The 26,584-nt window shown below is 38.8% G+C and overlaps 2 protein-coding genes across 2 annotated transcripts; both read left to right on the top strand.

The window, feature by feature from the left end:
- The first annotated feature begins 7,227 nt into the window (after window positions 1-7,227).
- Window positions 7,228-16,637, top strand: LOC125376798 (solute carrier family 22 member 15-like). Its single transcript, XM_048388782.1, has 8 exons — window positions 7,228-7,501; window positions 8,266-8,539; window positions 9,910-10,149; window positions 13,066-13,200; window positions 14,601-14,683; window positions 15,265-15,385; window positions 15,572-15,644; window positions 16,449-16,637. The coding sequence occupies exons 1-8, from the start codon at window positions 7,228-7,230 to the stop codon at window positions 16,635-16,637; spliced, it is 1,389 nt and encodes a 462-aa protein (XP_048244739.1).
- Window positions 16,638-19,841: 3,204 nt separating this feature from the next.
- Window positions 19,842-25,746, top strand: LOC125376799 (organic cation transporter protein-like). The gene is made up of 3 exons (XM_048388783.1): window positions 19,842-20,233; window positions 21,293-21,532; window positions 25,728-25,746. Exons 1-3 carry the CDS (start codon window positions 19,842-19,844, stop codon window positions 25,744-25,746), a joined length of 651 nt encoding a protein of 216 aa, XP_048244740.1.
- The last annotated feature ends 838 nt before the right edge of the window (window positions 25,747-26,584 follow it).

The raw sequence follows: 26,584 nt of genomic DNA on the forward strand, positions 1-26,584 counted from the left end.
GTTGATTCATCAGGCCCTGGACTGCTCAGACAATGTAATATAATTGCGCTTCCCGATCTTGGAGACACAGAAGGATTCGGTAAACCCGTTACCGATGGTAAGTTATGCGCTTTACACTTACAAGATAATGTATACAAGCGGAAAGAAGTCACATTCATGGGTAATCTAGAAGATTTAATCGATGTCCACGTTAGTAGACTCCATAAAAACACTTCGTACAATATTATTCTCAATGGCGATAATAAATGGACTATGGTCGAAGCAAACATCGAGTGGCTACTGAATATCGTCATTACCCCACCCTATGTGATGATGGGTAAGGCACATAATTTAACTAAGATAATAAATAGTGGCATCGTACTCGCAGCTTATATCCCATCAAAACGAAGACGTGTGTTAGTCACCCCCCTACTAGAAGACCCAGGTCATTTGTTATATAGTCGTCCGGCAGTCCAAAATGTTAGATTAAATTTGGTTACTGAATTCAATGACATAAAGTCTTGTTCAGAGATGCACCGGAAGATGCCTTCGAAATATTACCAGGTCTATCTATTAAATGGCTCAAGAAACACCAACGTCAACGTTGCAGTATTATTCATATTGGAGCATCACCCGTTGCAACCCCTTGAGGGGGTCCACATTATTAAAAGTGGTAGTATTTCTCTTACTAAGATATTCTTGCCGTATACTATTAATTTGATAAGGTTGATGTATACTCTCAAAACATTTAAGCAAGACCAATTAAAGAATATTGTATGACCGTTATATACACAATGAGTTTATATCCGGCGCTCGATGAGGCATTTGAAAAGATGGATACTGTTGATGGATTTCGATTACATCAAATTAGCGACATAAAACATCGAATAGAGAAGGAGAGGGAATTGAGACTTGGATTGTATAAAAAGTATCCGGAGCCGTGAATGCTCTGGATGGAGTTGACACCGCGCTTGTAACAGCTGGCATGGGACTCGGTGTAGCAGGTGTTGGTTTATTATCAACTATAATCACCGCGCCTATCGTACTTTGCATGGAAATAGCCGCCTGAGTCGCGAGACTGGCAGGAATAGCGATAAAATTCATTTCTCGTAGGTTGCAAAAGAAAGCATTAAAACACGATACTATTCGGATACTCGCCGAAGCAAAGTGAACAGCATTGAGGATCATATTTCAACAGCAATGGCTGATTGTAAGATATCCGAATAGGAGTTTCATTTAGTGTTGTCAGAACTCACCAAATACAACGTAATGAAGCAGGAGATTCGATCCAATTCTGGTAAGACCAGTGGTATTAGCGAAGACGAGAAAAAAGTTCATAGAACAGGGGAGGCAACAAGCGCGTCAATTATTCCGTGCCAAAACCAAAGAACTGGCGATTAAAAATAGATTGCTAACTATCATTAGATCACATTTAAACGAATGCTTACGTAAGTTTATAATATGGAGAATTACAAACCAACAAAGGAAGAACTCGAAAAAGCTATTGCAACATTTATGCTCAGGGACAAAATTATCAAATGGAGAGAATTACCACAAGGTATATATTTTATTTGTGATGTCAAACCAACCAAATACGGTCATCAATTGTTTCTTTCCAATTATCAAGAAGAGTATATAGTCTGGTCTCCTAGTAAATTGAATGAAGAACTTAGTAAAAATGTTAAATATCACTTAGTTAAAAATAATGGTATACGTATAGGTAAAAATAATAGAGAATATTTTCATTACAATTTAGTTCAGTCGTTTTTGTACTAATGGCAGCATTGATTGACTCCAGGTGGTGGTGAGCTAGAGTCACTTTAGTTTAATGACTATCGTTGAATTGCATAATCATTTTGACATAAAACATTTAACCTGTAGTAGCAGTATACGTATATAAATCCGGCTCCAGTGGAGTTGTGGCAGAATCACCATTAACTATACAAATTTATATTATAGAAGCATTGATTGGCTCCAGGTGGTGGTGAGCAAGAGCCAATTTAACTTAATCTTATGACTATCGTTGAATCGCATCATCATTTTGACATAAAAAATGACACCTGTAGTAGCAGTATTGTATATAAATCCAGCTCCAGTGGAGTTGCGGCAGAATCACCATAACCTATACTACTAAAATATAATACAGCGTTCACAACTGCAGCTACTTTACCAGGGAAACTTTATTCAGTTTCAATTAGCTCTACTGGGGCTCGACATGCTTGTGATTGTTTGCTTTCTTTTTTTTAAGGGGCACTAATACGTGGCTTCTTCTCGGCTGTCTGACACTGGTCGCTAAGGCTCACTAACTGCATTTTAACTGCTATTTTAGGTCGGGGGTATATAGTTAGACCAAGGTTCCGTCCGTCCGTCTGAAAACTTTGTCCGCGCGATTTCTCTTAAACTATTCAGTGAATTCATCTCAAACATAGTACATTTAACCCTTGTCATATGGTGGGGTGCAGTTAAAAAAAAAATGTTTTATTGATTTTCCATTTTTTTATGAATTTTTCAAACCCTACTTTTTTGGTAAATCAACGGACTATTGTGATGTGTATGTTACAAATAACAATAATGTGTCATCCAACAACATTAAAACATGTGAATCTAATTGTGATGATATTCATGTACATTCAGGTAATGATATACCAACAGAGCAACCTGTGTATTAGCCCCCGCCAGCTAACGCTGGCGTAACAGTGATGGTTTTCATTTTAAACCGATTTATTTAGATGTTGTGTGGTTTGAAATCTAGATTACTTATTTCTGAATTTACGAATTTTAATAAAACTGTGGAGTGTTATGTTTTCTGGAAACAAAACTAAATGAATTTGATTGTATTGACATTCATGGATATGTAATGTTTTATAAACATAGAATTACAAGTACTGGTAGAAAATCAGTACTTAAAAGGAAGGTGAAGGTCGTTGGAACAACTTGGTGTTCATCGGAGCTCCCGACAAAAGGATGTAAAATCTAGCTAAGTTTCGAACAGGGAACGGAAATAGTAATCCATTGTGACATTTGAATATTAACTATGCAAGTTTGGGGTGAAAAAACGATGGATGTCAACTTTCGAGTGACTAAAAGTTTGGATTGTGTTTCAGCCTAATCGAGGGTAGGATCAGCCAAATGCATGTTGACCAGTTTGTGTGAATAGACTTCCAACTGAATTTTACCAAATATATTGGATATTAACTGACAAAGGTTGATTATCTGATGCATAACTTGGAGGCTTTCACCAAGAAACATATTGTAATATAGAGAGGGCTAGTAGTTTTTCGATCTTTCCGAATCGGGTACTGGGTTATGTTAAAAACAAGTTATCGAAGTCAATGAGTTATTGTAGGGTTCCGTAAATAACTGTTTCCCTGTTCTTTAAGATTTATTTTCTCATCCGAGGTAATGGTAATTACCTCATTCTGAATTTTGCTTTTTATTTGTTTGTTCATTTTGGTTATTTACTGTTTACTTAAACAAAAAGAATTGTCATTTGACTTTATTGTGTTCACATGCCGAGCTAGCGCTAATGTGTATTTTATGATACTTGTAGACTTGAGTTTATTCAATGGCAGTTGATATAACACAATACAAGCTAACGGTAGGCTCCTTTGTATGTTATCTTCATACTAAAAACGAATCAAAATGTAAAGTCTTCATGCATTTTATACAGTCTCTGCTTATATAATTAATCAGTTTCAATCTTCTTTTCAATAATGCTCCCCAGCTGTGGAGATGTTCATCTTAATCCAGGGTCCTTAATAGGCACAGATTTAAAGATTATTCATCTAAACGTTTGTATCCTTGATATCCTTGATATCCTTGAAGTTGAACATAGACATTATGATGTAATTTCCATATTTGAAACATGATGGTTACACACGGGTATACACGACAGCGACATTATTATCGTTGGTTTCCAGGTTTCATTTAGGAAAGACAGGTCAACTCTAAAGGGTGGCGTACCTATTAACGTCAGAGATAATATGTATGTCAAATATATGGATCGGCTTCTCATAGTTGGTCTAGAGGCGATATTGGTACATTTTAAATGCAAAACTCGTGATTATTTAATTGGTACTGTTTATCGTGCAGATAAGAGTGAAGCGTATTGAGAACTAATTGATCAATCAATAGGAAACGCAGTCGATATGAATATGTACACTGTAATTGCAGGAGATTTTAATATAGATATACTTCGAGATGATAAGCAACAAATCTAATATTTGCAAATGGTTCATTGACTTACACAAATTATTAGAGAGCCTACGAGGATCACCCAACATTCCAATACGTTGATAGGTTAAGTTTTTGTGACAGATGTTGATAGTGTACAGGACTCTGGAGTACTTGATCCAGTTTGTAGTGACCACTGTCCAATATTTGTAACCATTAAAGATATAATCCCTAAATGTCATTCCTTCAAACGTAAAGAGTACTGTTATTCTATAGCAGACCTAGATGGCTTAAATACTGTAATGCTGAATATTGATAGTGATTTATTATTCACATCAGGGAATGTGAACACAATTACTGACGAACTTACATCTCGAATTATAAATGTTTGTGATAAACATATTCCTAGTAGAATTGTTACCTTACGATCAAAGGATCCACAGTGGATCAATGATATAATACGTTCCTTAATAAGAAAACAAAATCGACAACATGAGTAAGGTTGGATAGCCCACATTATGAATAACGTAACACCAACGAATATTATGAGCCTAATTGCCAAACTGAATTATTTAAAAAATCATTTTAACCTTCCACATTCTCCGCCTGGAATGCACTAGATTCTACTTTGAGAGAGGCGGCTTCATTATCTCAGTTTAAAAAACTGTATAACATTAGTAAATCAGAAGTGCCTGGCATATTTAAAATCATTGGTTCACGCGTAAATCAGATAATCCACTATAAGTTAAGACTGGGATGTCGTGATCTAAACGGTCACAAATTTGACAGATTTATTAGCGATAATCCTGAATGGTCATGTGTTTTTTTTCAATGAAAGCGCTTTACATTACCTATATACTTGCCCAAATTATACTGAGATTAGATCAGAAAGCTATCATTATGTTAATGGTTATGACCTTCGAACCGTCCTGTTTGGTAACGTCAGCCTTGACAAAGAAATACTGTGAATAGCGTTGACTCTGTAATCATTTCTTCTCTATGAGCAACATATTTGTCTAAACATGCACTCTTACATAATTCTCACTAACAACTGTTTACTTTTGATGTACCGCATACGACTTAATATCAAGTCTATACTACCTGTATAATTAAACTACTGCTGTTTGTTGGTTAAAGCGTTCGCTCGTCACGCCGAAGACCCGGGTTCGATTCCTTACAAGGGTACAATGTGTGAAGCCCATTTCTGGTGTCCCCCGCCGTGATATTGCTGGAATATTGCTAAAAGCGGCGTAAAACCATACTCACTCACTGCTGCTTGTTTGAAGTTTGTTGGGGAGAGATTTTATGTATACCTGTTAATCAATCCCCTTTCACTGTACCAAGTGGCAATAAATATTGTTCAAAAAAAGATTTTATTACAACAAATTCAAGCTCTATCAACGAAGATATAATCCCCAACGATTTTGTTGACAAAATGAAAGATGTTGAAAGACTAAAATATGCTAATGTGTTGTTAGAAAGGTCACGTTAGGGTGTGAGGAATCCAACCTCACAAGGTTATAAGCTAGTTGATTTATTTAAAAGCAATAATATATACATTGTCAATGGCCGAGTTGGACATGACAAAGGAGTTGGCAATGTTACATGTAAAGGAGTAAGCTTGGTTGATTATGCTGTAGCGAGCGCTAATGTTTTCCCAACAAAAGACGATTTCGAGGTCCTAGAGTTTTAACCATTGTTCTCAGATGTCCACTCACCTGTCACTGTATCACCCCAAGCGTTAACAAACAAGCCCCCGCCTTAGAAAATGAAATAGGACGCTTGCTATTGAATATGTCGACTCTACTGACAAAGAGGTTAAACAATCCATTGAATCTGAGCTGCTTTGTGGTGACTATTGTAATCCAATTGATGTTGTAAATGTAAATGAGTGATGCGCTTCTTCATACACCTGGCAGAGTGTTCGGATTTGTTAAAAAGAGTCAGAGAAAATCAACATCCTACAAGCGCTCTAAAATTTGGTTTGGTAAACATTGTAAAATCGCCCGTGGGAAAGACCTGGAGGCCAAGAGATGTTTCAAACGTAGTCAAACATTCCGAACTAAACAACGACTACTTAATGCAAGTAAAAGTTATAAAAGCTGCATTCATAAATTTTCAAATATGCATTTTTATAAAGTTGAAGACAAATTACATAATGTTGAAAGAAAACTTCTTAAGCAAAGGCAGTCTGTCGACGAAAAGCTACCAGTTAGTGAAGCATTATTCAGCTTTTTGAAATCTTTAAATGAAGTTTCGGCAGATGACGACTTTGATATTGATAATCTACGTAAACTTCTTTGATAGGCATTTAGAAGTTGAAGTACCAAGTAAGGATAAGAATTCATGGACGAACAACTTTTTCGTTACAAGAGCGACGTTCCCGTTCTCAAGCAAGTGATGTACTGAGTGTGGTTGAGACCCCAATCATCCATAATCTTATTGTTATTTTACTTGCCTCATCCTTTGTTTATGTCACTGACATCACCGTTTTGACACACACTGTTGTGTTAAATTCAAAGCTATCTGAGCCAGGGGAGGGCGTGACAGAGAAGAACGCTGTTGACAAGGCACGCTGACCTTCTCACACACCACAGCAGGTCTGACAACAGGTAGTTGATCGTTAAGAGGAGAACTGTAAGCTGATATTACGGTGTATGTTTTACGATTTGTGTCCAAATCCGATTTTGTCATGAAATTACGATTCATTCTTCTGTGATATGGATTGTCAAACACAAAACCGGGAATTTAGATGCAGGTGTTGTTTTGATCGCTTGATCCAAGGCTTATCTTAGGATGGTTCTTATTGGGGACTCGGCCTTGGTATAACATTACCTGTGTTTGAACCGGCCCGTATATTATAAAAGGCCTGCCGCTTCTTTCATTATTGCAAAACTTCTACCCCGACTCTTAATAATGGACATACGGTTTACCCAAACGCTAATTAAATGCGATCATTATCTTTGTGTTTCATATTGGTACTATTTAGACGCACATATTACCATGAATGTAAACTGTACCTTATTTAGTTAGACATGTTCCTTTGCAAACAGTGAAGACGCTACGGTGACAAGGATGCACACGGATGATATAATCGAGGCCGTCGGGGGTATGTCCCGCTTCCAGATCCTCATGGTTGTCTTCATATTGGGTCCAAAGATGCTGATGGGGTGGGGGATGTTGATAATGTCGTTTGCGGCGACTACTCCGGATTGGTGGTGTCTCCCAGCTACTGCGCCCTCTGTTGATGAGACCTACGGCATGAACAACGTCACATTCAAATTGTGTCCCACCTCGGACAACATCACCTGTCAGGTTGTGTACAGCCAGGATAAAAACACTATCGTCAGTGAGGTAGGTAGTCTTAATTCAGCCCCCTTTCAAACTTGTGTTAGAAAATTAGGAGTGTGCAAGTTGATTGTAGTTTAATATAACACTAAGCAATATTACAGCTATATGACGGCGCCATGCATTGAATAGAATCTGAAGAAAGACAAACCAATGATTTATATTATGAACAACGCCCAACACCGCCCTGGTACGATGACATGACAAATCAACTGAGTCACCCAGCATGACGACCAAATGATTGTGACCTCTTTTCTGATAAGCTTGTGGATTTAATCAAATTGGTAAACGTCTGAGACCTGCATCCCTTCGGACTTTCTTCCCACTTTTAGCTGACACGCCATGATATAACAAAGATACTGTTGAAGCGGCGTTACGTCAAGCGTGGGTTGGCTAGGAACCTTCGCTTATAGGGAATCCGGGAATCGCTGTCGCTCATTCAGATTGTATAGAATGGTATTGTAAAATGATGCTTCTATATGAAAACGCATGTAGTATGCTCTATTGCTGTCACTGATTTGTCTCGTCCATACTCGATTATTTAAAGACTGGCGCGTTTAAAGCTGGTGTGGGGTGCGACGTTAAACTAACAGATATGCATTGATTTCTTCTTTCAGTGTGATTTGATTTGTGACCGCAAAGAGGTCAATCCACTCGTCACATCAGTACAAATGGGTGGAGTCTTTGTTGGAGCATTGCTTGGCGGACAGTCTGCGGACGTCCTCGGTCGGAAGTAGACTTACTTCGTCTGTCTGGTCCTTCAAGGTGGATTCAACCTGGTGGCAGCATTCTCCGTCAACTGGCAGATGTTTACAGTGTTGCGTTTTCTCATCGGGATGATGACAGGCTCTCTTCTGGTGGGATGCTACCCGTATCTCATTGAGTTCCTCGGAAGAAAATTTCGACCACTTGCATCGGCAATTCCAGTCTGGGTAACTGGTTTATGTGCATTTGCCCTGTCCAGCTGGTTGAGGCCTGACTGGTCTCATCAACACATCATATTGGCTGCCCTTCATCTGCCCTTTTTCGCGGGATGGTTGTAAGTATCTTAAGTCGAGAGTGAGACATTGTCAGAGCCTCCATCCAACCCACGAAAGGTTGACTACTAAGCCTTTGATTAAATGCTGCATCATTAGCATCAAAAATATGTCAACATGATAATCACACACTATAAAAAAAGAAGAAGTTTTGCATGAAACTGCACTTTTTAAACTAACTATATACCTTCAAAACATACCAATATAGTCTGATTATTTAAAGTCACATTCTGCAATATACCAGCTATATGACAGTGGTCAGTAAATAATTACATCTGGAGTGGACTAATTATAAGCCGTTATTGGGCAAAGATATGACGCACTCTGTGGTGTAGTGGTAGAGTGTTCGCCAGGAGACCAAAAAGATGGTACTTGTTGTTACCCTGTCTGGCGCTTGGCATTAAGGGGTTAAAACAAGGACTGGTCGGCTCAGTCAGTATACTGTGTCTGAATGGGGCATCATGCTAAACTGCGGTGTGGTATCTCAGTGGGCTAGCACTGTAAATCGGCATCAGACCGGACTAGTACTGGCAGCCACACACATACACACATACATACACACACACACCACACCACACCACACCACACCATACCACACACACACAAACACACGCGCGCGCCGCTATATAAGTGCAATAATCTTGGACGCAATGTTAAACCCCCTTTCACCTCACCACATTGCGCAAAGATATCAGTCAATCTACAAGTCGCCAAACATGACCACCTGATCCGTTCAGATCGCCTCCGTGGTCTACTGGATAGAGCGTCTGCACAGAGAGCGGAAGGTCAGTGGCCCGATCCACTGCAGCGTCATAGCATACGAAGTCAAACGACGGTACTTGTTGTTTCCCTGCCTAGGGCTCAGCATTTAGGGGATTAAAAACAAGGACTATTCGGCGACACTGAGATGGTTTACTTTGCCGTAGTGGGGTAACTATGTCAAACTTTGGCGTGGTATCTCATACACCCTCGGACGATAATTCTGGCATCACTAGTACAAGCAGCCACACGTACGCCACACACACGCACAGGTGTGAAAGGTTTATGTTATTTATATGAAGCATCTGTAGGTCAGGTAAAGGTGTCCATATCTTGCGAAAAGTTCATCAGTGCCATACGTACATGCATGTCACTGTATAAGTACAACAACATTGAGCGTGACTAAAACACATTGATAAACATAGCCTGCAAGGGCCCCTCTCTCTGAATCACCACTGGGTCTAATCTATTTATCTTGAATTATTGCAGATTCATTTAATATGCATTACGGGTATCCAACGTTCATCAAAATTAGCGAAATTGGAAAAAGAATGCAAAGCCATTGTTAACACGTTCATCTTACATCTTACATATCTATTTCGGTCGCTGCCAGCTTTGTCCCAGAGAGTCTGCACTGGTTGGCAGTCAAAGGGCGGACTGATGAGGCTGAGAAGGTCGTGGACCAGATGAGTCGATACAACAAAAGAGAGAAGCCCACCAACACACTGCAGCTGCTGAAACAAGTGGCAGAAGAGGAGAAGAGTCTGAGATCGTCTGGCAGCAAGTACACCTATCTGGACATCTACAGGGGCTGGAGCATATGCTGGAAGTCTCTCATCATACAGTTCGTATGGTAAGTATAGTGAGTGGGTTTCAAAAAGAGTTAATCTGGGATTCGAAGCTCTGATCAACGGATCCTGTAACAACAAGGTACATTACACAGTTGGGCGGTCGAGTAGCCTAGTTGTTAAAGCGTTCGCTCGCCATGCCGAAGACCCGGGTTTGATTCCCGACATGGGTACAATGTGTGAAGCCCATTTCAGCCGTGATATTGCTGGAATATTGCTAAAAGCGGCGTAAAACCATACTCACTCACTCACATTACACAGAGAATTGGGACAACTCAGACTTCAGGGCCTAGATTCTTTAAACGATCTTAGGTGAGATGAATCTTAACAACTTACGTTCAAAGATTAGATATCTTAAGTTTAAGATACGATAGTGTTTGAAAACTATCGTAAATCTGTTGCAGATCGTTTAGAGCTACGATACCTATCGTAACTCTGACAGAGAACTCATCTGTGTTAGAGACTGAAAAAGCGGGGTGTTTCCACATGACGTCACGAGGATTTCCAAGCCGCTAGCAATAACAACATGGAGAAGTGAGACAGAATTCATGATGACATTGTTTGGTCACACTGTTTAACACGCAACTGTTTCAGTGACATTATGTACAATCCTAAATATGTCCTACATGTAGACGTTTTGTTTTTATGATAAAAAAGAAGTTAATCGCTATAAGAACTGAAATAATGTGCCAAAAGATACTTCATTCCCTTCCAATGGTCATCTCGCGGGCGCGCAGAACTTTATATAAACACATCGCGTCAAGTCAAGGACGATATTAAGGGACGTTATTCTAAATGACAATGACGAGACCTTTGATCGAACAGCAGGCATTCAGCATTTAAGATGTGTGTTAAAGTCTGACGATACGTGATGTATACTGGGTCAGTTTGACAATACTGCATGTTTTTGTGTGATTATGTCAAAAGTCAAGTTCATAGAGAAAACACCATCGTTATATCTTGAAACACTCAAAACATTATTGTTCAGGAAGCAGCGCACCCACGAGCCAGCTTTTATGACAATGAAACCTAAGTTTGTTTGTTATTTATGTTTCCAATATATTTCAAGAATAAACCAAGGTTTCAAATACAATATCAAACTATTTGTATTTAGATGATGTAATCTATCTGGATCCATAATACTTTTTCCAAATATGAATGTGACACAAATTTTCGTTCACAAAGGGAGATCATTTAGGAATGGTCAAGTTATGTTGTCTTAAGGAACACACCACAAATTATCATGAACATACATATAATGTAATCCTTTTCTATCCTTTTGAATTAATCAGAGCTACTAAAATGATTTGTCTGATTTCATTTAAATCTAACTCAGGAGCGAAATATCTACATTGTAAATGTGTGAAATCTATTCCCGAACGAAGTTCGATGACGTTTTGCTTGTTTGACAGCATTCCTTAGGGTTATTTAATAATATTTGTCCGGTGACCCTATCCTTCATAATGATTTTTTTCTGAATGGTCTGAAGTTTTTCTATTTTTGTACAAATAAAACTGGTAAATGTGCATATAATCTTAAAATTGACCAACATCAAATATTATTTTAAAATCGGTCCATTGAATTCAGAGATTATTGTGTTGAAAATGTATGTTATATATTGATCAGTAAATTTCATTCAATAAACATTTACTGCGAAAATATATTGGAAATTGAATTTTGGACAATTGTCAAATGTTACATTTTGACAACAGCATGGGAACACATTTTTGATTTTTCAAATCACAATTCTAGAAAAAAGATACAAAAATATGTACTTAACTTCTACTGTCAAAATACCAATAAATTGCTATATTTAATGGAATACATCTTTGTTGTTAATCACTTATTTTTAAGGAAAGCAATTGTGCAATAAACGATATTTAACCACTTTTTATCAAATATTTTCCTTTCAATAATATAGATACCATATATGTTGTTTTTAAAACAAAATACAGTTTCATTTGCTAGAAAAACATTGAATATTCTCTTCATACAGATATATTATACATATATTTGATCACATGTATTTCCTTGCTAAATCACACTGTATAGTTATATTAAATCATTGAAACCACTTGTTCAACACTATTTTAGATGTAAGACTTGATGAGAAACGCTGTGGTTTTGCACTTCTCACATACGTAGATTGATATAATTTTATAAAATGTGAAAATAAAGACTATAACATTGTCACAAATGAGATCCAGAATATATAACAACGGCGCTTTATGAAAACTGTAATAGTGAGCAAGGTCTCGCGAATACAAAGGGAAACCACTCTCAGTTGGAGTATTAACTAAGATTAGCTGTCCCTTGGTTATCAATAAGGTCAAGGTCATTACTATAGCCTGCCGACACGTTCCATTTTTATCCTTTCCAAATTATCGAAAAGGCATGTTGTTTCACACTTCTTCAGCATGGCCTAGGATAGAAATATATTGTAAGCTATCAACTCCATAGTTATGTGGATTGCTGTGACGATCAACAGCATTTCTGAAATCTTTGATGCGTTCTGCGTTTTTTCTAAGTGTCAATTTAAATCAGACAGTTTTCACAAAATGAAATGTCAAGGTTTGAACGGAAAGCAGATTATTTGTTTGAAAAATATAAAGGTAGAAAAAGCCAACGACAGGAACTGGGCTATCTTAGATTTACGACAAACTTAAGATACCTTTTGGCTACGATAGTTTCAAAAATATTCTACGATAGCCTACGATTTCCTTACAATAACTTCACCCTTAATTTTAGGGCTACGATTGTTCTTTAGATGAAGCGAGAAGAAGCATTCGATTTGTTGTTTATTATTTCTCAACAAAGGAATTACAGTTCTCTGACCATGTCAAAAGCATATTTTGGTTGTCTTGATTAACGAAAACAATATTTATTAAACTTCAGCGATTCGAAAAAATAATGTTTTTCAGGGCGTGTCTGTCGCTGGTGTACTATGGGATATCGTTCGGTGCAGGGAGACTCGCAGGCAACCTGTATCTGAACATCTTCCTTCTGGGAGTGGTGGAAGTGCCAACTACTGTGTTGACTTTCTTCACAAACAACAAGTAATCTCATCTCTAGGTGTATTTGTTCGCATGTTATTTAACCGCATATTCAGTATTACTCCAGGCAATGCCCTGCACATCGATCCTGGCCCAGATGATTCAGTGACTGATTCAGTCTTCCAAGGCACTGCAAATCGCAGTGCAGAGTTGCGTCCCCTGGGCACGCCAGAAACCTATGATCGTGGGTTCGAATCCCGGTTCGCCCTGGATATGTTTCTGGGTTTGTCAGCACCATCTCCGTGCTGGTGGGTTTCACCGAAGTGATAAACGTCTGAGACCTGCATCACTGCAGGCTTTCCTTCTACATCAAGCTGACACGCCGTGATATAACTTGAATACTGTTCAAAGCAGTGTTGAACCCAACTCACTCACTCACTATGTCTTCCAACGGGTATCATCACAAGAAAAAACTGTTTCTCCAAACGTTGAAACATCTCATGTTGTGTGAATAGGAGATCAACGGGTACTTTTTATTGTTTTTATAAATCGTTGGACTGGTCTCAAGACAATAGCATTGACACATGTTTTGGAATTAGAATTTAAATTCAACTTGTGGACAAGGCCGCTTGAAATCACAGGTTAATTTTCTTAAGCCAATACGTAGGGAAAAGAAGGTCAAAATTGGTTACTCATGTCCTACTTGTATGTCTGAAAAAACATCGACAACACCCTGGTAAAACACTGTTGGATTCATAAAGTTAAAAATAACAATTTTGTTTTCTCATGTTACTCAAATGCAACTCCAGGTGCAAATACCTTTGTTATCAATCGGCTGTCTGTATCATCCTCTAAAGCTTCCAGATGTTGACATCTTCATAACTGAAGATGACCGCATCTATCATATTTAAAGAAGGTTTAAAGTCGAGTTTAGGAAGAAACAACAACGGCATCTATCTGAAGCAGTGAGTTGTCCCTTAGTATACATGCACGCCAGGGAATAACTGGTATAGATTAGATACCGAAAGAGATACCTTTGGGAGTAAAAGGCAATGTAATGGCGAAATCATATGAATAGATAACTGAAAATCAGTTATGACACCAGGTGTCCCGCGAAAAGGGTAGGCATGCCCTGCTATCCACATCCACAATTTCAAAGAAGAATGTGGGTTTCTTTTCAGTCTTCCCCCATTCTAGCAGCTTCTACTCCAAATTGTGTACGACAAAAGTTGTGTAAACAGTGCTGCCGGTGGTTTTTTGCCTCATATTACTTCCAGACAATATGGCTATTCTTATATGTTTTGTAATGAATCCAGCTCATATATTCATATACATTTACACGTACAATACTAACATCATGTCCGTTTGTTAGGTTAACCCCATTTCTCATGCTTGAAATATTGTTGATAAGACGTTACGTTTGAACTCGTTCACTCATCAATGTCATTGCTTCTGTTTCGTAGATTTGGTAGAAAATGGACAGCGGTTGGTTTCTTTGCTGTTGCCACTTCCGCTGCTTTTGGTGTTGCAATCATTGCGAAAACAGGTGTGGATTTGTAAAGGCAAAGTTCATTTGTCCGTCCTACTGTCATGAATTGAACTGCATGACAAATTGATATGTGCCAGTGAAATATGTTTTAGTAAATGATCTGCAGTTCACCTTTTGAGTCCTACACATCAGTGCATTGGTGACTTCAGTAGACGTCATACTGGAACTATTAACTGTCGCCTTATTTGTAACATCATTCATGACGTACTTTCTCTACAATTCAGTAAGAAGTGGTAATCGATTTATCTTTGTTATCAACAGTCGTGCTTGATTTAGCTGTGCTCTCAACATGATTAATACTGTGAATTTGAAGTGATGTTCGATTTAGCTGTGCTCGAACATTAATCCGTACCGTGAATATGAAGTAGTGCGCCAGTTAGCTGTGCTGTCACATTTATCAGTACCGTGATTATGAGGTAATTTTCGATTTAGCTGTGTGCTCTCAAATTATTCAATACCGTGAATATGAAGTGGTGCTCGATTTAGATGTATTATCACATGAATCAGTACTGTGATTATGAGTTAATTTTCGAATTAGCTATTCTGTCAAATTAATCAATACCGTACGTATGTTTCAGTCTCAAAAGACGAACAGGGAGTCATCATTAACGTCTTGGCTCTGGTGACCAAACTCGGTGCTGGTGGAGCTTGGGCTGCCTACGGGTTGTTGGCAAGTGAGACGTACCCTACTGTCATAAGGTACAGTACACGTAATAATTCAGGACATGATGTCTCTATCGTATGTGGCTGATAAATAGCGTTATTCACGAAGTACATAATTGGACTTTGACATGACAACCAATAACGTTCAGCTATCATACAGCCCTTAATATTTGCCAAAATTGTGGTAATGTATTTTCAATGTTTTGTTTACATTTCCTACAGAAATTTGGGTTACGGAGCAGCTAATACAGCAGCCCGACTTGGTGGCATGATCGCTCCATACGTCTTTGCAGGGGTATGTTTATTATTTATTGTTCAGTGAAGTTCATTGAGCCGATGCCGTGGGGATATTTGCTGACTAATATGTCGGACATTCTTTTCAACTGTATAGAAATATCTTCCTTTGTGCAAAAGTGGCATGGCTCCTAAATAACTCTAAGGTGTCGCAATTCGCTGTGCAGAGTTGTGTCCCTTGGACACGCCAGGAACCTCAGATCCTCGGTTTGAATTTCGGTTTGCCCCGATTATGTTTCTAGGTTGGTCAACTTGTGGTAAACGTCTAAGACCTGCATCACCTCGGGCATTCCTCCCATATTAAGCTGACACATTGTGATATAACTGGAGTACTGTTGTAAGCAGAAGTCACTCCTCCGAGTCTAGTTATGAAAGTGACATTTTGTTTTGTGTTAGATCTAATTGTTCTATTCATATAGCGTTGATGATAGTGAAATAACTATTGGTATTCAGGCTTTTTTATTTTATGAATGACATGAATGATACTCAGCTCCGTCATCAGGTGATTGTCATTCAACTTTGCCAACAGATATAGTTATTATCACATAGAGCAGTGTGGACAAAACGTAACAACAAAAAGAATTTGGCATTGATTTGTCATACATCCCACTAGAGCATTAAATACGCTTCCAAATATGTGTCCACTCACCGTCTATCAGACATAACACAACTAAATTTGAGACATTAATGTAATATGCAAATATTGCCTGGTACATTATGACAAAAATCATCAACGATTAGTGTGTTAGATTTTGACATAACATAACACCACTACAGATGAAAACCTTCAATTTAATTTTGACAGGGAGATGGTGACCTCGTGGTGCCTTTCGTCATTGTTGGTTCGACCATGGCCGTCTGTGGAGTGTTATCTGTCGTAATGAAGGACACGAAGGACCAGCCCCTGGCTGACACCATGGGGGGTCAGGTGAACACAAACGGGGATGTGATGATGGTGGCGATCCAAGAGGACATAGAAAACACCGAGCTTTAGCCAGTTTGTCTTGAATAAATTAAGCCAAGCGTTGAAGCCTGGGGAGATTTATTCGTGTGTGTATCTGTTGATGGCAAAATACATCTTGTTTTAGGGTTAAAATCTTTTCATGATTCAGCGATGACAAAAATGTGTGAAACCGACTTGATCTTTGCCACGTGTTTGGTCATCACAGTGCTTAACAAGACGATGTGACACAAACCAGAGATTTATAAAAAAATCCTTGTGCGTTAACAGTGCCAGTATCGTGATACGGGTTAAAGCCATTACTTGATGTCCTTTGCAAATCGCCAACCGTTTTCAGAGCATTTATCCTGGAAGACATGCATTGTCAGAACAATCTGTTTCTTGGGGTATTGGCATATATCATTAACGTGCACGTTCAGAGACATCGTATCTTCAGAACGACCAGACTGAAGTCCCATCTTTTGTGCTTAACGCAGCTGAAATAGTCAGAATCGTACAATTTACTCTTCTTTCAGCAGAGATATCTTATGAATATGGAAAGAGTCTTGTCGCTTTTATTTGATATCATTGAATATTTCCTTTGTTGACGCTGGTTCCCCTCAGCCATCAAATTCTCCAGTTCACTTTTCTAAAACAGTAATCAGTCTGTAACTAGGTGTTTTGTCACCCAAGAAATGGTAATCTTCATACACGCGTTAAAACCCCACATGAATATATACGACAACACCCATTCCATAATCATAATCATCTGTTAAAGCAGATTCCTTTGTACGATCCGGGTGTGTTAAAGCCCGACCCTGACTATAAATAACCCGCAAGGTGGCGGTGTTTAAGTTTCGAAAAGTGACAGACAACGTGCACACAACCCAGTGTGAAGAGATGCTTCTTGATAACCGTACATAATCAAGATCAACAAAGGCCGTCAAACTTCGTACCAACTTGAATGACAAACTTTGGATACCACAAATGGCTCCATAGCCAGATAAAAGTCAATAAAACCTCTGAAGATTTATCATAAAAATGCGAATCGGATCCTGACAAAACTTTCTACTCATAATGTCGGGGGAGGGGGTCATTGGTCCCCAGCTGCAGCATCCAAATGTTTGTCGCTCATGTGGTTGATGCCTAGCTTGATTGTACTTGTCATCGTACCTCAAGTGGGTGTGTCGTTTCACGCAATATTAAACATCTGGTTTTTTTCATAATTCGCATCGGTGACATGTTAGCCAGGTATCATTGGTGTGCTGTCTCTGTGATATCGGTTGATGGGCAACCACAAGAAACATGAATAAGTACATATTAGCCAGATACTGTAAACATGAGATACACATTTACATGTTGGCGACCGACCATTTGATATTCCGGAATGAGCCTCGAATTTCAGTGAAAAAATACATTGTCCCACAAAATGCTTTAATAAATTATTTATGCTTCAGACTGTTGAAAGAAAATAAGATAATCTGTCACAAAAAGATCATTGTTGCAAAGTGTTTATATTTAGGCTCATAGTTATAATTAGAAACACAGTATCTGGTTATGTAAATGTAGCTGAAAAAATACCTACATGTAATCTCCATTCAAATAAGATAAGGGTTCTTGATAATGATTATACTAGTATATATGAAGGTTGAGCCACATAACACCCATAACACATCTGCATAACGATCTAAAGATAGAACTGTTGTGACACACACTGTGTTACATTCAAAGCTATGTATGTGAGCCATTTGAAACAGGGAAGGGCGTGACAGAGAAGAACGCTGTTGACAAGGCGGAGTATGTTTTACAGTTTGTGTCATGAAATTATAGGGATAGAGATAGGGATAGGGATTGTCCAACATGAAAACCGTGAATTTAGATTGAGGTGTTGTTCTGATCGCTTGATCCAAGGCTTTTGTTTGGTTGGTTCTTATTGGGGACCGGTGTTTTGAACCGGCCCCTACATAATAAAAGGCCTGCCGCTTCTTTCATAATTGCAAAACTTCTACCACTCGCCCGACTCTTAATCAAGGACATACGGTTTACACAAAAGCTATATAATTGCGATCGTGATCTTTGTGTTTCATTTTGATGCTATTTAGACGCACATATTACCATTAATGTAAACCGTACCGTATTTAGTTAGAATTAATATCAATTCTTATTTTGATAGAATTTTACAGGCCGCTGGTTGGAGTTCTTCTGTGTCGCCTCTGACGCATATTTCTTCACGCACATTGAGTGAACGGCGGATGCTACCGCCAGGGCGAAAATGCTTACCCTTTTCGCGAACACCTGGTGTCAAATAGTTTCCTCAGCTATTTTGCCTTTTAAGACCGAATATTTTTCGACGGTTATTCAAGACTGGTTGATCTCTGGTGCAGACGTTTATATTTACACAAATGACTGTGCACACAGTTATAAATCAATGCCATAAATACGTCAGGCATGTACAGTTGTATATTAATCCTTAAGTAAAGTTTGCCATGGAGAATATTACAAGTGTGAATTCTGCATTCCTAAAACTTATTTATCCTAATAAGGGACGTCAAAGTTTAATATGAAAGGGAAAGACATTTTAGGTGTGAGGTACACAACAATGCTGAAAACCAATGTCAAACTACCTTCGGCTGTCTCGACAATTGGATTGTTGTGTCCACAGTGAAATATTTATGTAATCAAAACCTCAGGCATGTTCAGTTATATATAGATCCTTCAGATCACAGTTACGTTTGCCAACTCTTAGCATTATGATTGATATTATGAGCAACGCCCCACACAGCCCTTGTACGATGACATGACAAATCAACTGAGTCACAGAGTATGATGACCAAATGATTATGACCTCTTTTCTGACAAGTTTGTGGATTTAACCAAAATGGTAAATGTCTGAGACCAGCATCACTTCGGTCTTTCCTCCAACTTTAAGCTGACACACCATGATATAACAAAGATACTGTTGAAACGGCGTCCATTCACAGTTTCGACAAGCATGGGTGGACTAGGGACCTTCTCTTATCCGGCATCTGGGAATGACTGTCGCTCGTTCCGATTGCATAGAATGGTATTTTAAAATTGGTATTTAATGTGTTTTGTATGAAAACGCATGAAGTATGCTCTATTGCTATCACTGGTTTTTCTCGTCCATACTCGATTATTTAAAGACTGGCGTGTTTGAACCTGGAGTGGAGTGCGACCTTAAACTAACAGATATGCAATGATTTCTTCTTTCAGTGGGGTTTCATTTGTAACCGCAAAATGCTCAATCCTCTCGTCACATCAGTACAAATGGGTGGAGTCTTTGTTGAGGCATTGCTTGGCAGACAGTATGCTGACGTCCTCGGTCGGAAGTGGACTTACTTCGTCTGTCTGGTCCTTCAAAGTGGATTCAATCTGGTGGCAGCATTCTCCGTCAACTGGCAGATGTTTAAAGTGTTGCGTTTTCTCATCGGGATGATGATTGGCTCTCTTCTAGTTGTAAGCTACCCATACCTCCGTGAGTTCGTTGGAAGAAAATGGCGACCACTTGCAATTCCAGTCTGGCTAACAGGTGTATGTGCATTTGCCCTGTCGAGATGGTTGAGGCCTGACTGGTCTCATCAACACATCACATTGGCTGCCCTTCATCTGCGCTTCTTCACGGGATGGTTGTAAGTATCTCAAGTCGAGAGTGAGAAATTGTCAGGGCCTCCATCCAACCCACGAAAGGTTGACTGCTAAGCCTTTGATGAAATGTTTCATCATTAGTATCCAAATATGTCAACATGATAGTCCTACACTATAAAACAGATGAATTTTTGCATGAGCTTACACTTTTTGAACTGACTATGATACTTTCAGGACATACGAATATAGTCCGATCATTTAAAGCCACATTCAGCAAAATACCACCTATATGACAATGGCCAGTAAGTGATTACAACTTAACTACACAAAGCAGTTCTTGAGCAGTCCGTTTAGATCGCTTTCATGGTCTAGTGGATAGAGCGGAAGGTCAGTGGTTCCCTGCAGCGTCATAGCATAAGAAGTTACACGATGGTAATTGTTGTTACCCTGCCTGGCGCTCAGCATAAAGGGGATACAAACAAGGATCAGTCGGCTCGGAGTTTGCATATTTTGCCTTAGTGGAGTAACTATGTTGAACATTGGCATTGTATCTCATTGCATTTGGCTAGGGGACTAGGACGATTAAACATTAGTTTGGACCTGAACAAGCAGCCACACGTACATGCACGCAGGCACGCACGAAAACACACGCACACGTACGCACACACACACACACACACACACACACACGCACGCACGCACGCACGCACACACACACACACACACACACACACACACACACACACACACACACGTTGTCTTCTTTCTTTAATATTTCACTTGCACGTCTGTGAAAGGCTGATGTTACTTGTAAGAGGCATGCGAAGAGGTGAAGGTGTCACAATCTCACCAAAAAGCCCATTAATTAGTGCATGCATGTCACCGTATAAGTATAATAACCTTGAACGCAACTAAACCACATTTATAAACATAGCATGCAAGGGCCCCTCTCTCCGAATCACCACTGGCTCTAATATACTTGTGTTGCATTGTTGAATTAGGGGTATCTCAAGTTCATCAAAATTAGCGAATTTGGAAATAAAATACAAAGCCATTGTTAATGGTTTTCACCTCCCTATTCCCTAACTATTGGACACTGCCAGCTTTGTCCCAGAGAGTATGCGCTGGTTGGCTGTAAAAGGGCGGACTGATGAGGCTGAGAAGGTCGTGGATCAGATGAGTCGATACAACAAAAGAGGGAAGCCCACAAACACACTGCAGCTGCTGAAACAAGTGGCAGAAGAGGAGCAGAAACTGAGGGCGTCTGGCAGCAAGTACACGTACCTTGACATCTACAGGGGATGGAGCGTCTGCTGGAAGTCTCTCATCATGCAGTTCGAATGGTTAGTATAGTTAGTGGGTTTTGTTGCTGACAAACCCAGGGCCGTAAATAGAGTTAATCTGGATATAGAAGCTCAGGTCCACAGATCCTGCCACAAAAAAGGGACACTACTCAGAAAATTTGGGCAACTCAGATTTCTGGATAATCGATTGTTAGTTTTAAGATGGAGCGAGAAGGGCATAAGATATGTTGTTTGTTAATTTTCAACATAGGAATTACAGTTCTCCAACTAGATTTATAAAATTATATTTTGGCTATCTTGAGTCAAAAAAGTTTATTCATGACACACTGAGAGGCCATTAGCTCATAGTTCAACATATTTACAAGGCATGCGTGTTTCTTCTAACTTACAATGCATGTGTTATGTACAATTGCAATATTTTGCAATAATGTAATATTTGAGGTTAACATGAGTATGCGAAACAAATTGATATTTGGATAAGATCTTTAAGTCACAATAACCTGCTCTGAATTGCGCTAGCGAGACTCGACTTTTTTTTATTGTAACAGATATTAGATATACTTTGAGTATTAATTGTTGTTTGAAGAGAGAATATATATATGGTCATATTCTATTTCTATATAAGTACTTGTGCAGACTAATTCAGATGGAACCACACAGGCTACCCATCCAAGCTTATTATGTACTAAAATTTCTTGATGATAATAATAAATTACATGGGCATCACATATTAGAATGATTTTATTCCAGTTTGGATTTGGTTTTGTTTGGCTAAGCCAAGACATTGGAAATATTCAACATTTTATGAGAGATCTTAAACGAAGATTTTACGACTGCCTCACTAAATATTGGCATTTTTCCCTGACATCATCAACGGAAATCCAATTACTAGTCACAGTTAAACTCATTACTAAATGTGGAGTCATATGTTACTTGTGAAATTACTTCTTACCAACGTTGACTTATAGCCATGTTCCGGTGTAATAATTTCAGACTTGCTGTTGAACTTGGGCGTCACAACAACACCCCATATAATGAACGTGTCTGCACTTTCTGTTTTTCAAAGGGACATAACCATGTAGAAGATGAATTCCATGTTCTTATGATTTGTGACCAGTATTCTAGAGCAAGAAGAAACTCTTTTCCCCGGCGTCTCGTTACCCCTCCCTCTATTGAGAATTTTATAAGATTAATGTCAGCTGAAAATGAACAAATTGTTAAAGGCTTCGGTAAATTTCTCTCCCAAGTCATGAACATTGAACGGAAACAGTGTTGAACGGTGAATCATTATTATATCTACTCAGCATGCATATATATATACAGTACATTTCCATTGTATTATGTTCCGTAGGCCTGAAGTACCGAAGACATTTGTCTGTCTGTCTGACATTTTCTATTTTTTAGTTTTTCTATTCACATTTGCTGAAAACAATCTTTAGCTCTCTGGATTAATAATGACATAAACATCTTGACATTTCCAACACGCTGGTCCATCCATGCATATCAAAGGGTGATTTTGATATTTGTTGCCCAACTATTTTTACTGCGATTGACTTGCATTGTGATCGAGATAGGGTAGCATGTTATACGTATATGCGTTTACTGGGTATAGCGTGGATGGAAGAGTCGGTAGTTTTAACCAATAATTTATACAGCACTTAAGTGAAAATTTATACAATTGGAATCTGCCACATTCACCAAGTACAATATACCATTTGGGGTGGAGGATAAAAAAATTGAAAGTATAAATTAAATTTGTGATGCAGGATCAAAAAGTTGAAAGTATAAATTACAGGGCAGACTATCATATTTTAACAAACTTTGTAGGATCGACATCAAAACTTTCTTCACCAGTCCAACTCAAAGTCCCAGTAAACAATATTCCAAGGTAAGATGAAACTACCTCAATATAGGATAATTTCCCACCGCTTTTAGAAACAAGAACTTTAGTTTTATTTTGATTGACAGACAGTGACCTCTTGTCACAATTTGTTTCCAAAATATTGATTTGACGTTGAAGACCAGTTGCTGAATCAGAGAAATGGACACCATCGTCAGCCAAAGGAATAAGGAATATTTCTATTTGATCTGGATAAAACTGGATGCCATTTTTAGATTTTGAGTTAATTTCATGAACAAGTACATTTATGAAAAAAGAGAACAAGAATGGGCTTAGTACACAACCCTGATACACCCCAAAAGGGCAATAAAAAATACTTGTAAGGTTATTGCTATTGGTTCGTACGGGCTTTAACTGATTTGTAAATGGCTGTGAATGATTTTTCAATCTTTGATGCCCAGCCATGTTTACCAAATAAGCGAAATCGACAAAACATGCATATAACTTTCCTCCCCTACTGTGAGATATTTTGTAATTATAGCTTGTAAAATGAAAATATTGTCCATTGTGTAATATCCAGCTCTAAATCCTGCCTGTTCTCCATAAATGTTTCCCATTGCATCTGACCAAAACGTTAATCTGCAATTAAGAATCATGGTATATAATTTTCCAAATCAGCTCAGCACAGATATCCCCCGATAGTTATCAACATTATCCTTATCACCCTTTTTATGCGATGGAACAATGATTGTTTTTGAAAGGGAAAAACCTTTATCATGTAGATAATTGCACAATACAAGTACATATGGAATAAGAATATTATCTGAACATTGAAACATTTTACTAATTATATAATCTGTTCCAGCTGCTTTATTACATTTCAAGGAATATTCTCTTGTATTTCCTCACTGCTGATAGGGGCATTAAATATATCATCAGTAACAGACTTAACAAAATAAGTACCAGTATATTCATCCGAGAGTACACTTTCAATATTCGAGGTGTGTGTATCCTCTTCATAAAAAATATATGTCTTGATTAACGAAAACAATATTTATTAAACTTGAGCGTTGTGAAAATGTTAAAATATTTTTCAGGGCGTGACTGTCGCTGATGTACTATGGGATTTCGTTCGGTGCAGGGAGACTCGCAGGCAACCTGTATCTGAACATCTTCCTTCTGGCAGTGGTGGAAGTGCCAACTACTGTGTTAACTTTCTTCACAAACAACAAGTAATCTCATATCTAGGTGTATTTGTTTGCATGTTATTTAACGCAATATTCAGTATTATTCCAGCTTAATATGGCCTGTACATCGATCCTGGCCCGGATGACTCAGTGACTGATATTATGGGCAATGGTCCACACCGTCGAGTGCGAAGACTTCCTGTTAACCAATTCAAGAAGCCTGACCACCCGATCCATGAGTCGCTTTGTCAGACAAACACAAGTTGTTGGCCATGTATTCTGAACCTGACTCGTGGAAATGGGTTGCCTGTCGTGTGAGGCGCCACAATTCGCTGTGCAGAGTTGCGCTCACTGGGCACGCCAGAACCCTATGATCATGGGTTCGAATCCCGTTTCGCCCTGGATATTTTTCTAGGTTTGTCAGAACCATCTCCGTGTTCATGAGTTTCTGACCTGCATCAATTCAGACTTTCCTTCAACATCAAGCTGACACGCTGTGATATAACATGAACACTGTTCAAAGTGGTATTAAACCCAACTCTCTCACACACCTAAATCTGAATTCCCACGGGTATCATCACAAGATAAAACTATTTCTCGTTCACTCCTCAACCCCAATGCTATTGTTTTGTAGATTTGGTAGAAAATGGACAGCTGCTGGTTTCTTTGCTGTTGCCTCTTCCGCTGCTTTTAGTGTTGTAATCATTGCAATAAACAGGCGTTGATTTGTAACGGTAAAGTTCAGCTATCTAACAGCCCTTAATATTTGCCAAAATTGTGGTAAAGTATTTTCAATGTTTTGTTGGCATTTTCTACAGAAATTTGGGTTACGGAGCAGCTAATAAAGCAGCCCGAGTTGGCGGCATGATCACTCTATACATATTTGCAATTGTATGTTCATTGTTCAATAAAGTCCTTTGAGCCACTTCCGTGAGGCTATGTACTGACTGTAAGACGTCAGACATTCTTATCAACTATATAGAAATATCCTCCTTCGTACCAAAGGGGGCAAAGAACGCAATTCGTGGTGGAGAGTTGTGTGCCTTGGACACGCCAGGAACCTAAGATCCTGGGTTTGAATCTCGGTTTGCCCTGATTATGTTTCTAGGTTGGTCAACTTGCGGTAAACGACTAAGACCTGCATCACCTCGGGCTTTCCTCCCACATTAAGCTGACACGTTGTCATATATCTGGATTATTGTTGTAGGCAGAAGTCACTCCTCTGAGTCTAGTTATGAAAGTGACATTTTGTTTTGTGTAAGATCTAGTAGTTCTATTTATATGTTGTTGACGATACAGAAATGACAATTGGTATTCAGGCTTTTTTAATTTGAATGATATGAATGATACTCAGCTCCGTCACCAGGTGACTGCCATTCAACTTTACAATAGGTAAAAGGTTGTTGAGGGGTAAAACCAACACTGGAACGTTGCATGATTCAGCAAAAGCGAAAATTGGCGAAACCTACTTGAATGAAAGCATCTCTGTGTGTGTCATGGTTCTGTGTCAGCAATGTTCTTGACAATGTTCAATGTTCACTGTCTAATAATTCTGCTCTTACATACCCCACTCACCACGTGCTCCTACAGCTGTGTCTTCTCCTGCTTCTGATCACACTGACCAATAATCTGTACTCTCTACTCATCCCTTACATGGTAGTGCTCCTCCTTCTTGGCCTGTGGCACCGGGTCATCACAGTGCTGCACAAGATGATGTGACACACACCGGGGATTTATTAAGATTTCCATATTCGTGAATGATGCCAGCATCGTGTTACGGCGTATAGCCATTACTTGATGTCCTTTGCAAATCGCCAACCGTTGTAAGTGCAGAAGAGTGCATTTCTTCCTGGAAGACATGCATTGTCTGTAAACTGAATTACGTGAAATTATGGTTCGCATGAATGAACATTATTAAAGTTGTAGCATGGAAAAAAAGTAGTCAGAACAACCAGTTTCTGGTGGTGTATGTACATATCTGACATTTTGTATTTCCTCAACTATACAATGACTATGACATGTACACAGTTTGTACGCTACCATAATTTAGGAATATAATAGGGT

This window comes from Haliotis rufescens, unplaced genomic scaffold (assembly GCF_023055435.1).
Source record: "Haliotis rufescens isolate VD_foot unplaced genomic scaffold, xgHalRufe1.0.p SCAF_79, whole genome shotgun sequence".
Lineage (NCBI taxonomy): Eukaryota > Metazoa > Mollusca > Gastropoda > Lepetellida > Haliotidae > Haliotis > Haliotis rufescens.